At 38.8% G+C, this 13900-nt stretch overlaps 1 protein-coding gene across 1 annotated transcript in view; it reads left to right on the forward strand.

The window, feature by feature from the left end:
* The window catches only part of WWC3 (WWC family member 3), a 515363-nt gene that overhangs the window by 409736 nt on the left and 91727 nt on the right, over positions 1-13900 (forward strand). The window contains exons 10-12 of the mRNA XM_053705277.1: positions 791-1033; positions 5172-5261; positions 11352-11923. Coding sequence (XP_053561252.1) covers positions 791-1033; positions 5172-5261; positions 11352-11923 — 905 coding nt within the window. The remainder of the gene's footprint in view (positions 1-790; positions 1034-5171; positions 5262-11351; positions 11924-13900) is intronic.

Raw genomic sequence — 13900 nt, forward strand, 5'->3', positions numbered from 1 at the left:
TGGTCTGCTTCAGTATGTCACAATACATGTTGGCATTCATGTTTCTCTCAATGAACTGTAGCTCCCCAGTACCAGACCATGGCACTACCACCACCATGCTTGACTGTAGGCAAGACACACTTGTCTTTGTACTCCTCACCTGATTGCCGCCACAAACGCTTGACACCATCTTAACCAAATAAGTTTATCTTGGTCTCATCGGACCAAAGGACATGGTTCCAGTAATTCATGTCCTTAGTCTGCTTGTCTTAAGCAAACTGTTTGCAGACTTTCTTGTGCATCATCTTTATAAGAGGCTTCCTTCTGGGACGACAGCCATGCAGATCAATTTGATGCAGTGTGTGGCGTATGATCTTAGCACTGACAGGCTGACGCCCCACCCCTTGTCGTCCCAGAAGGAAGCCTCTTCTAAAGATGATATATATATATATATATATATATATATAAAAAAGTATATATATATATATATATATATATATATATATAAAAGTATATATATATATATATATATATACTTAGTTGCGTAAGGTCTAACTGTCAAATGTGTGTGTGTTTGTGAAGTATGCCGTCTTTGGTACTAGCTCAATTTAAATGTGCACTAACTTGTTTTTTGTATTGTGAATGAATCTAAATAAAAAAAATCTAGTAAGAAAAAAATGATAAATTCACCTGCAATAAGGAAAGGGATGCTTTTGTAGTATTTGGAAACCTTAGCAAATGTCTGTATATGTGTCTAACAGTCATTAGTTTCTAATTGTTTTGTTTTTATATTTTTTTATTGCTATTCAAGAGTTTCCAGCATACAGCACCAGCTGGCTCTCCTTGATAATGAAACCTGGCCAGGAATGGCAGAGGCAGACCGGGACCACCTCCAGCTTATCAAAGAGAAAGAAGCTCTACTACAAGACCTACAACTCATCAGTCAGCAAAGGCGCTCACCTGAAGACCTTTCAAGACTTGAAGAGGAGAAGAGAAGACTGGCAGATGAGATTCAGAGAGCTCGTTCAACATCTTCTCAAGGGGTCACTGAGAGGTTTGTAGGTTCTTTAGTTCAATACATTCAGATACAAAATAATTAAAGAAACCTGGAATTGATGCACAAACATCATCTACTATCTTAATATTATTAATATTAATGTACATTGCATATTTTTGTATAATTGACAAAGTTAAAGTCATGTTTTTGCAACACATTTAGTTTGGATGCCTGATTGGCTTTGCTATTTTATAGACTTTAAATTATGTATATGGAAATCAAGATTTAAATGTAATTCTTTTAATCTTACTTTTAAATATGTTACATTTTGTATTCAATTTTTCACTTTTGATAGTCAAATTTTTTAACATTGGTTTAGAAAGTTTTTGTAAGTTATAACAAATGTCAAAAGGAAATTTTACTCTAAAATTTGAATGCCAAATAAGGGATATTTATGTATCTATATACATGATTACACTACACTTCACTAAAGGAAAAAATAAAGAAAAAATTAAACAAAAAGTTATTTGTTACTGGCTGCCAGCAACAAATATGGCAGTAGTCTGTGCGAGAGGAAAGGGTAAGATCTGTTGGAGGGGATTGTGGAGGTGGGAGGGACCCCTACATTACAGAAATAAATATATTTTTAAAAAGCCCTAAACTACATACCGGCAGACTGTCTGCCAGTACCTAAGATGGTGGTGACCAATGTGGGAGGGGGGGGAGAGGTGTTTGGTAGGGATCAGGGGTGGGAGGTGTCAGGTTTGAGGGTTATCTCTACAATACAGCTAAAATTAACCTTACAAGCTAATTGATTGACCCCTTCACTGCCAGGAATTTCAGAAGTATGGTGAGCAGTTGCCATTAGCAGTCTTCTTATTGCCAAAAACTAATTGCAAAGCTATGCATGTCTGCTGTTTCTGAACAAAGGGGACCCAGAGAAGCTTTTACAAACATTTGTCTTATGACTGAAGTATTTATGTGCAAATAATTTCAGTGAGAAACACAAAAGTTGTTATATGATCGTATTTAGCTGCCAAATATTTGCATCAAATATGCCAAAATGGGCCTCAATGAATACCTTGGGTTGTCTACTTTAAAAATATATATCGTTTTCATAGGTAACTAAAAAAAACAAAGGTTCTATTTCTTATTAAACGGAGTAATGGCAAAAATGCTAAAAATTCTCTGGTACTTTGGGCAAGATTTTCTCTGAAATCCCCAGGAGTGAAGGAGTTAAAGGGATATGAAACCCAACATTTTTCCTTAATGATTCAGATAGAACATGTGATTTTAAATAACTTTCTAATTTACTTCTATTAGCAACCTTTTTTTTCCGTTCTTTTAGTATCTTTGTTGAAAAGCAGGGACGTATGCTTGGGAGCCAGCCCATTTCTAAAGCTATATGGAAGCAGTTTTGCAAAAATGTTTTACATTAGCAAGAGCACTAGATGGCAGCATTATTTCCTGTCATGCAGTGCTCCAGATGCCTACCTAGGTATCTCAGAATATCATGGGAACAAAGCAAATTTTATAATAGAAGTAAATTGGAAACTTTTTAAAAATAGGTATGCTCTGTCTGAATCACAAAATATTTTTGGGGGGTTTCATATCCCTTTAACAACCAATCCCCAATTCTTAAAAATGATTGACATTTTCACAAACCAATAAAAACTTTACATGCAGAAATTGACTATTTAACAATACAACTTGTATCCAAAAAAACTTATAGCGATATTAACACATATATTAATAGTTTTAATTGTATCATTGTCTTTTGTATCTTTATGTGGATACGCTGTATGTATTTTAGTAATGAGTATAAAACTCATTATTATTTAATAGTCATCTCTGTTCATTTTCCTTTGTGACTTGATACATTTAAATGTAAAATCTTTTGGAAGAGCCTCATTTAAGAGAAGCAACTGTGGTTATCTTACAATTCTTGAACCTTTCAATAGCTACAATATATAATGATCTTCAGAGAGTCTTGAGGATCATAATACATACAGGGTACCCTTAGTGATCCTAAACACTTTGTTGCTAGGCTGAATGTTTTGGTGACTCTTGGAGGGGGCTGAGAGGTCAGTCGTCTCTCTTGATTTTAGCGATGAAAAAGCATAAAAATGTTCATCTTTTATCCCCAGACCACATATAAACTTTTCTATTTTGCTGTTAACTGCAGATTTACAGATTATGCAAACAAAGAGTTCATTAATACACATATTATGTGTATTCTCCAAAATATGTTCGTTATCAGTGTCACAATATTGATTGACTCTTAAATGGCATCAGAAAATAAATGCTTTCAGATAATTTTACAGCCTAACAATAAACTCCAGTTAGTACAATCAAAAAACATTACATATATACATTTTTCTTTCTTTTCACAAGTATATTCTAGAGTTAGGAAAACTTTTATATATTTCCTGGACAGCTACAGCTTCACATGGTTTTATTTAGTCTAAACAATCTGTTAGGAGGACAGTTTTAACCTGTGCAATACCTTCAATAGAGTGAAAAGCAACAATTAACTGTTGAGTTGAAAGTTGAGCTATGGTTTCCATTGAAGCTGTTTTGGAGTCTTGGTTTGTCCTGTTTATCCTTAATTTCCAAAATTCGTTTTGAGGCTAAAATGCGGAAACTTAATGTTTGATGTAAAAAGTAACCCTTAAAATAATATTATGCATTAAAAACATTGAGATTGACAAGATACCATTTGTATAAAAGTAGTGATTTAATCATTTAGATACTATCAGGCTTTACAGTATAATTAACCTTTACATCTGAGTATAAAAATACACATGCAGCATATCAGAGATGTTGATAATAAATGAAAATATTCTTTTGAAAATTTTTTTTTTTGCTTAGTTCACATTTTTCTTGCTTGATTTAAGGATTTCATAACATTAAAAGAATGGCGTTCAAAGAAATGTGACAAATAGTTGCAAAACAGCTCTTGATTTTTATCGGAAACAAAAGATCCTGTTTATTTCATAAATCTGTTTTTCATTTGTATTTAATTTGGTTTAAATTTTGCCTTAGTTCTTGACATTTTAAAAAAAAAATTATGAGTATTTTTAAAGGCTTTTTATTGATTGAAACACTCATATAATAGTATTCAAATAACTGTGACTAGCTGTTAAAAATGATGACTGGAGGGCATTCTTAAACCTAAACTTAAACTGCCATGTCTCCAAAGAGAAAATGCTATTTTTGTTATGACACAAACCTAAGGGGAAGAAAAATTGTGTTTTTTTTGTAAGCTACTCCTCTAATTGAATAGTAGGAGCTTACCTGAAGGTTGATTGGCCAGCTTATACTTTTGCATGTTGGTAGTTTTACATAAATCTTTGCTCTAAAGCTGCCTATATTTTATTGATATTGAAGAATGAATATTGTATGAATCTATTTAGAAAAACATAAAAAATTAAAAATGCACTCCCTGACTAGAAATAAAATGAAAATCAAAGAAAATGAAGGTAAAATGTTGTTTAGTTTAATAATACAAACGATCTACATCCAATTAGATATATTCTAATCAACTAATAAAAAGATGTATCTTCATTGAAGCAACACTGTCCCAAAATATAAATAATGAAATACATTTTAATATTGTTCTTCTTTTTCCAATCACATTTTTATCTGGGTATTATGTTAAACATTGCAGTATGATGGGAGTAGATATCGCAATATTGACCAGATTAACCTATTGCTTGTGTCTAGAAATAAATCAGTTCATTGCATTGAAAAATAAGATATTCTACCTTTGAGATTTTAACTTTTGAATTAGTTGTAGTTATTTACTTGTTTATTTGTATATTTTATTAAAAGTGACATTCTAATGCAAAAAAATGATATTACTTTGTTAGAGCATATCATTTTTGCATTATTGACAATTAAAGTCTGCAAACGTAATTCCCCAGGAGAAAGCAGTCAGTGATTGGTGAGTTGTGAGATTGCGGCTTTTGATCATATGACTGTCCATTTTCTGCTGAGGGGTTGCAATGCTTGCAGCTCCTGAGTGTGATTTTAACTATGTGATTAACCACTTCAATGCAGGATTAAATGATTAAATACATACTTATCTAGGGTTAAATGCTCTTACTTCTTGCCACTTTTGGATTAGAATCTCTCTTTAATTACTTAGCATTGTATGTATACTACTTTGTAGTAAATGTGTTTTTCATTGCAGGTTGCTGCTACAAGAAAAGAGAAACTGTCTTTTAAAGCACCTAGAGGAAGCTACTCGCATAACATCTTATTTGCACACTCAGTTAAAAAGGTAATCATAATCTTAACCTTAAAGGGACATAGAACAGCTTGCAATTACAAGTCTTTTTTGTAGTGCTATAATAAATTAACATGTAGGCCAAGTATGAAAGATTTCTGTATACATTAACACCTTGTTTGATGCCATTGATTTTCAGTGGCCTAACTTCCCCCTTGTGGTGGTAGGACACCCAAATCTTCTATTTTGCATTCATATTGGTGCTAAGGAGCGGGGTAAAAGGGTAAACAAAAATACGATTTGCTTGCTTTTAGGAAGACCATGTCCCACAACTGCCTAACCACCAACCCGCACCCCCTTGCTCTGCCCTCAAAACACCTGTGACTTTGCCTTCTGGTCTTGATACTGGAGTGGACAAGACAATTCATATTTTGTTTATATAAATTCATCTGCTGAGACAAATAAGGGATAGATATGTAACAGGGTTAAATGATTCATAGCGTTGTAAAATATCTGCATGCAAAATATATTAAATTAGAACCATTTAATAAGGTAATTTTGATAGATAGCATACAAAGAGAGAAGCGCTCTACCAGGAACGAACAACAGCTCAGTGGCTTGTTCTATGGCGATTTACCACCCGGAAGCAGCCTCGTTTAGACCAGTGTGCTTTTCACAGAAGAAAACTTTCCTGAAGTATATCAGTCTGATCCTGCCAAGTAAGGTCAGTCCAGCCCCGAAATACCAGGCAATTCTCCTCTGAACAAGGAACATGACAACCCCAGACAATCGTTTCGGCCTCCTATGGGCCTCGTCAGTGAGGTGCAGCCACATTCCTCTAAGCACACTGGGCAAGGAGTCCACGTCTGGTTTCCCCCATCACCCATAGGGAGACTTCCCCAGGGTCATAATAATTTGCATACAAAGAGAGAAGCGCTCTACCAGGAACGAACAACAGCTCAGTGGCTTGTTCTATGGCGATTTACCACCCGGAAGCAGCCTCTTTTAGACCAGTGTGCTTTTCACAGAAGAAAACTTTCCTGAAGTATATCAGTCTGATCCTGCCAAGTAAGGTCAGTCCAGCCCCGAAATACCAGGCAATTCTCCTCTGAACAAGGAACATGACAACCCCAGACGATCGTTTCGGCCTCCTATGGGCCTCGTCAGTGAGGTGCAGCCACATTCCTCTAAGCACACTGGGCAAGGAGTCCACGTCTGGTTTCCCCCATCACCCATAGGGAGACTTCCCCAGGGTCATAATAATTTGCATACAAAGAGAGAAGCGCTCTACCAGGAACGAACAACAGCTCAGTGGCTTGTTCTATGGCGATTTACCACCCGGAAGCAGCCTCTTTTAGACCAGTGTGCTTTTCACAGAAGAAAACTTTCCTGAAGTATATCAGTCTGATCCTGCCAAGTAAGGTCAGTCCAGCCCCGAAATACCAGGCAATTCTCCTCTGAACAAGGAACATGACAACCCCAGACGATCGTTTCGGCCTCCTATGGGCCTCGTCAGTGAGGTACAGCCACATTCCTCTAAGCACACTGGGCAAGGAGTCCACGTCTGGTTTCCCCCATCACCCATAGGGAGACTTCCCCAGGGTCATAATAATTTGCATACAAAGAGAGAAGCGCTCTACCAGGAACGAACAACAGCTCAGTGGCTTGTTCTATGGCGATTTACCACCCGGAAGCAGCCTCTTTTAGACCAGTGTGCTTTTCACAGAAGAAAACTTTCCTGAAGTATATCAGTCTGATCCTGCCAAGTAAGGTCAGTCCAGCCCCGAAATACCAGGCAATTCTCCTCTGAACAAGGAACATGACAACCCCAGATGATTGTTTCGGCCTCCTATGGGCCTCGTCAGTGAGGTGCAGCCACATTCCTCTAAGCACACTGGGCAAGGAGTCCACGTCTGGTTTCCCCCATCACCCATAGGGAGACTTCCCCAGAGTCATAATAATTTGCATACAAAGAGAGAAGCGCTCTACCAGGAACGAACAACAGCTGCGTGGCTTGTTCTATGGCGATTTACCACCCGGAAGCAGCCTCTTTTAGACCAGTGTGCTTTTCACAGAAGAAAACTTTCCTGAAGTATATCAGTCTGATCCTGCCAAGTAAGGTCAGTCCAGCCCCGAAATACCAGGCAATTCTCCTCTGAACAAGGAACATGACAACCCCAGATGATCGTTTCGGCCTCGTCAGTGAGGTGCAGCCACATTCCTCTAAGCACACTGGGCAAGGAGTCCACGTCTGGTTTCCCCCATCACCCATAGGGAGACTTCCCCAGGGTCATAATAATTTGCATACAAAGAGAGAAGCGCTCTACCAGGAACGAACAACAGCTCAGTGGCTTGTTCTATGGCGATTTACCACCCAGAAGCAGCCTCTTTTAGACCAGTGTGCTTTTCACAGAAGAAAACTTTCCTGAAGTATATCAGTCTGATCCTGCCAAGTAAGGTCAGTCCAGCTCCGAAATACCAGGCAATTCTCCTCTGAACAAGGAACATGACAACCCCAGATGATCGTTTCGGCCTCCTATGGGCCTCGTCAGTAAGGTGCAGCCACATTCCTCTAAGCACACTGGGCAAGGAGTCCACGTCTGGTTTCCCCCATCACCCATAGGGAGACTTCCCCAGGGTCATAATAATTTGCATAGAAAGAGAGAAGCGCTCTACCAGGAACGAACAACAGCTCAGTGGCTTGTTCTATGGCGATTTACCACCCGGAAGCAGCCTCTTTTAGACCAGTGTGCTTTTCACAGAAGAAAACTTTCCTGAAGTATATCAGTCTGATCCTGCCAAGTAAGGTCAGTCCAGCCCCGAAATACCAGGCAATTCTCCTCTGAACAAGGAACATGACAACCCCAGATGATCGTTTCGGCCTCCTATGGGCCTCGTCAGTAAGGTGCAGCCACATTCCTCTAAGCACACTGGGCAAGGAGTCCACGTCTGGTTTCCCCCATCACCCATAGGGAGACTTCCCCAGGGTCATAATAATTTGCATAGAAAGAGAGAAGCGCTCTACCAGGAACGAACAACAGCTCAGTGGCTTGTTCTATGGCGATTTACCACCCGGAAGCAGCCTCTTTTAGACCAGTGTGCTTTTCACAGAAGAAAACTTTCCTGAAGTATATCAGTCTGATCCTGCCAAGTAAGGTCAATCCAGCCCCGAAATACCAGGCAATTCTCCTCTGAACAAGGAACATGACAACCCCAGACGATCCTTTCGGCCTCCTATGGGCCTCGTCAGTGAGGTGCAGCCACATTCCTCTAAGCACACTGGGCAAGGAGTCCACGTCTGGTTTCCCCCATCACCCATAGGGAGACTTCCCCAGGGTCATAATAATTTGCATACAAAGAGAGAAGCGCTCTACCAGGAACGAACAACAGCTCAGTGGCTTGTTCTATGGCGATTTACCACCCGGAAGCAGCCTCTTTTAGACAAGTGTGCTTTTCACAGAAAAAAACTTTCCTGAAGTATATCAGTCTGATCCTGCCAAGTAAGGTCAGTCCAGCCCCGAAATACCAGGCAATTCTCCTCTGAACAAGGAACATGACAACCGCAGACGATCGTTTTGGCCTCCTATGGGCCTCGTCAGTGAGGTGCAGCCACATTCCTCTAAGCACACTGGGCAAGGAGTCCACGTCTGGTTTCCCCCATCACCCATAGGGAGACTTCCCCAGGGTCATAATAATTTGCATACAAAGAGAGAAGCGCTCTACCAGGAACGAACAACAGCTCAGTGGCTTGTTCTATGGCGATTTACCACGCGGAAGCAGCCTCTTTTAGACCAGTGTGCTTTTCACAGAAGAAAACTTTCCTGAAGTATATCAGTCTGATCCTGCCAAGTAAGGTCAGTCCAGCCCCGAAATACCAGGCAATTCTCCTCTGAACAAGGAACATGACAACCCCAGACGATCGTTTCAGCCTCCTATGGGCCTTGTCAGTGAGGTGCAGCCACATTCCTCTAAGCACACTGGGCAAGGAGTCCACGTCTGGTTTCCTCCATCACCCATAGGGAGACTTCCCCAGGGTCATAATAATTTGCATACAAAGAGAGAAGCGCTCTACCAGGAACGAACAACAGCTCAGTGGCTTGTTCTATGGCGATTTACCACCCGGAAGCAGCCTCTTTTAGACCAGTGTGCTTTTCACAGAAGAAAACTTTCCTGAAGTATATCAGTCTGATCCTGCCAAGTAAGGTCAGTCCAGCCCCGAAATACCAGGCAATTCTCCTCTGAACAAGGAACATGACAACCCCAGATGATCGTTTCGGCCTCGTCAGTGAGGTGCAGCCACATTCCTCTAAGCACACTGGGCAAGGAGTCCACGTCTGGTTTCCCCCATCACCCATAGGGAGACTTCCCCAGGGTCATAATAATTTGCATACAAAGAGAGAAGCGCTCTACCAGGAACGAACAACAGCTCAGTGGCTTGTTCTATGGCGATTTACCACCCAGAAGCAGCCTCTTTTAGACCAGTGTGCTTTTCACAGAAGAAAACTTTCCTGAAGTATATCAGTCTGATCCTGCCAAGTAAGGTCAGTCCAGCCCCGAAATACCAGGCAATTCTCCTCTGAACAAGGAACATGACAACCTCAGACGATCGTTTCGGCCTCCTATGGGCCTCGTCAGTGAGGTGCAGCCACATTCCTCTAAGCACACTGGGCAAGCAGTCCACGTCTGGTTTCCCCCATCACCCATAGGGAGACTTCCCCAGGGTCATAATAATTTGCATACAAAGAGAGAAGCGCTCTACCAGGAACGAACAACAGCTCAGTGGCTTGTTCTATGGCGATTTACCACCCGGAAGCAGCCTCTTTTAGACCAGTGTGCTTTTCACAGAAGAAAACTTTCCTGAAGTATATCAGTCTGATCCTGCCAAGTAAGGTCAGTCCAGCCCCGAAATACCAGGCAATTCTCCTCTGAATTTTGATAGATACACCATTTGAAAAGACTCTTGAATGCCATATATATATATTATATTTTATATTCATAAGTCTGCTGCTGTTTTTATGCTCAGATTATTTCTTCTTTAAAAAAGATTTTTCACAATATTATCCAAACATCGTAATAAAAAATAAAATCCCCTGATGCCAGGAGCATATTACTTCCTAGGCCAATAAGTCCTATGCCTAGGGTGTTATATTAGGGGGCAATGCTTTTTGCAGCTTCAGTAGGGAGCGGCAGCTGAACAGTTACTCAGACTCAGCAAGAAATCACCCTTTATCGATTATGGTCCTGGGCCGTACATATCCGGCCTCCATAATAGCAATTACTCCCAATGGTTCCAACCGCAATAATGATACAATGTTAATTTCATTGTTTGTGCTGAGGAACAGGCATGGGAACGGAGCTGACAGAACAGGAGACGGGCTTTCCAAGCAGACTTTAAAAGCCCCCAGTTTATCTTAGTTCACATCTGCAGTTTTTAAAAACAAAATGAACAGGATAATTATATGCCGCGGATGAAGACTTTAAATCAGGAACAATATTAGAGCTGTTGGGGGGCCGCCTCAGTGTTTTACAAGCATCTAATTGGATCCCAGAAAGTGAGTTACTCATGGAAATTTGTGCAGGCTCATGCACTCATTTCCTCCATAGCAGGGAGTACAGCTATGAAGGGTCAAGGTAGGGTCATCATTTTTCTTATTATTAAAAAAAAAACATTATTCTTCATTTTTTTTGGCTGGCTGGTTTCTAAAATTATATTGTGTAGCTAGCTCCTCGAAATTCTTCCTGCTCTAATGTCTTACATATTGCAGTCTACTGATTTCTGGGCAATGTGTTGCATGATGTACTTAGTGTGAGCAGCTTATTACTGTGCAGTGGAACACAGTAAAAGTATGTATGCATGGGTGTGTATGTATGTATGTGTTGATGTATGGATGTGTGTTTATGCATGTTTATGTATGTGTATATTTATGTATGTATGCATGTGTGTACTCAATGCAACAAAAGTGAACACACCATATTGCTTATCATGTCCCATGTTAACAATAGCATGCCACTTGTAATCTAAACCTATGCCTTTTACATAATTGTATTTGGTTACACATTATTTTAGTGAAGATTGTAAAGTTCTGACAATAAGATTTTCATTGAATCCAAATCTAGCCCTTGTTCTTTATTTTTGTTTTTCAGTTTGTCAGCTAGCACCCTCACCATGTCTTCTGGTAGCAGCCGAGGGTCACTGGCATCTAGTCGTGGGTCCTTGGCATCAAGTAGAGGGTCTCTAAGCTCCATAAGCTTTACAGACATTTATGGTCTTCCTCATTATGAGCAATCTGAGACCCAAGCTGAGTTTGGTCAACCTCTGCTCTTTGATATGATTCCATTTGATGCTCTTGGTAGAGATGGTCAATTTGTGGAGTCTTCTGGGCTTCCCAACTTCAATAAGCAGAAGATGTCTATGGATACTCCTCAGTCATTGGCATCCCTGTCATCAAGGTCTTCTTTATCTTCCTTGTCTCCTCCAAGCTCCCCACTGGACACCCCATTTCATTCTGCTTCTCGAGACTCTCCACTGGCTCAGATGTCAGAGGATTTAGAGGGAATTATGGGTATGGGAGCTTTAGAAAAACTTAGAGGACATGCTCCATCTCTGTGTGACGAAGAAAACCAAATAACTTCATCCAGGATACATGGGAACCACATAGATAATAGGTCTCTCAAAGAAACTGGATTACAGTTGCCATTTCTTCAGATGGCTGCAGGTAAGTTTTTTTTGTCCAAGTAATTTGCATGGCTAATGTTCCCCTCTGAGCAAATATCCCACAAACTTTGCTGTTTTTGTTTTTAGAAACTTGTAATACTGTTTAATATCTATGACTGATTTTCCATTAGAAAGCAAGGCTACCTGATAATGATGACAAAGAAAGTTTAATGTCATGCAACATGGACGTGATATAATATATACACTTAAAGTGATGGTAAACGTCAGACTAAGAATGCTGCAATAAAAAATATATTAGTTTGCAAGTATAACTACATAATTATTTTTTTTAAAAGTGTATAAATATTTTATAATAAAATATTTTATATCCTAATTCGTATTGTCTGTTCCTCTGCCCCCTTTCATTTTCTCTTTTGGCTGGGCTGTGAAGTTTAGAGCTGTCACATCCACTCTCTACATAGGCTTTCTAAGGACATTAAAGGGGCTGAACTTTAAGATTGTCAAATGACACACATGTTGATTGGATGTTCACTAGATTTGTCATTAAAAAAAAGTGTTCATCCATGTGGGCCGGCATAACATTGTAATAGAAGCATTATTATATGAACTAATTTAACCATTTCAAAGATGGATTAAAAACAAAAAAGGTACACATATACTTTTTTTAATGACAAAGATTATATTTATGGCATTTCATTATTTAAAGTTTACCATTACTTTAAAACACAAATGTTATGAAAATATACAAATACAAGTATATAAAAATTGACATTTACTATGTTAAAAGATTCCAGCATCTCTTACATCTAGCAGAGTTATTTTGTGAGTGGAAGCAATAGATACAGCTCCACTCGTAATCTGGCCCTAAGTCTGCTGTAACTGTATTTAAGGCTAATAAGGACTCTAATGTACCCACATGCCAAATATAAAATCTATGTAAGTAATAAATTGCTACATGTGTACCTCATGAGATATTGAAAATTAAAATATCTAATGTAGATACAACTCAAGAATCAGTTACTTCAACCATAGAGATTTAAAAAAAAAAAAAAATTTGTATCTTTAAAATATGTTTTCTGTTTCTAACACTATATTATTTAGATTTGAATCCAAAAAATTCCTTTGTTATTAAAAAATTATATTGTTACATGATTTGCCTGCCAGGTGGGCGGTATAGATTTTTGTGGATATCTGGCAGTGTATAAAATACTGGCGTAATAGGTATATCTATTAATATATAATAATATGTTCTTTTGTAATAATATTTGAACTAACTGTACTACATGTACTAAGCAGTGTAAGCTGCTTTTTAAGGCCCTTGTGGGGCAAGCACACACATGCAAGCCTGCTTCTTACACTTTCCACCACCTATGAGGTGGCAAATTAAACTCGACCTTGACATGCTTGCTTAGGGTGATTGACAGGCCCTTCTCTTGTGTGACCAATCGTGACTTAATACACTCAAGCAAGTGTGTAATATATCAAATCTTCTCAGCAACATATTTCACTTCAATAGGTGCCTCTGAAAACTGAGGTCTCTTCTTTACCTTCAATAGCAAGTAATAATGATAAAGCGTTCACTGCACCTTTTAGAATACAAGCATTCCTTCATTTGATAGCTTAAAACATTGCGACATTTCGGGCATATTTGCCCTTAATCATGCACGAGCAATGATTAATGATGCATGTTTAAGGGCAGAGACGTTGAAACGTTGATGTGTTTTTTAAGCTATCCAAATTAAGCAAGTGTGTATATATGGTTTGATCAAGTACAACTACCGCCCTTCCCTTGTCTGAATTTTTTATTATGATTTGATCATTCTATTTCAGTGATCAAATAGCAATTTTCTGTTTATTAGAAAGATTGCACATACTTTTACAAGATAAAGGTTTCTTAGAATTCTGTTCTAACTTATTTATATATTTTTGGACAAGCTTTACAAACATTTCCTCAGACAAATTATTATGTGTAGACATGAACTTAGATTTCTTTTTTTAAGGACCAGTAAATACAGTA

Source organism: Bombina bombina, chromosome 3 (assembly GCF_027579735.1).
Source record: "Bombina bombina isolate aBomBom1 chromosome 3, aBomBom1.pri, whole genome shotgun sequence".
Taxonomy (NCBI): Eukaryota; Metazoa; Chordata; class Amphibia; order Anura; family Bombinatoridae; genus Bombina; species Bombina bombina.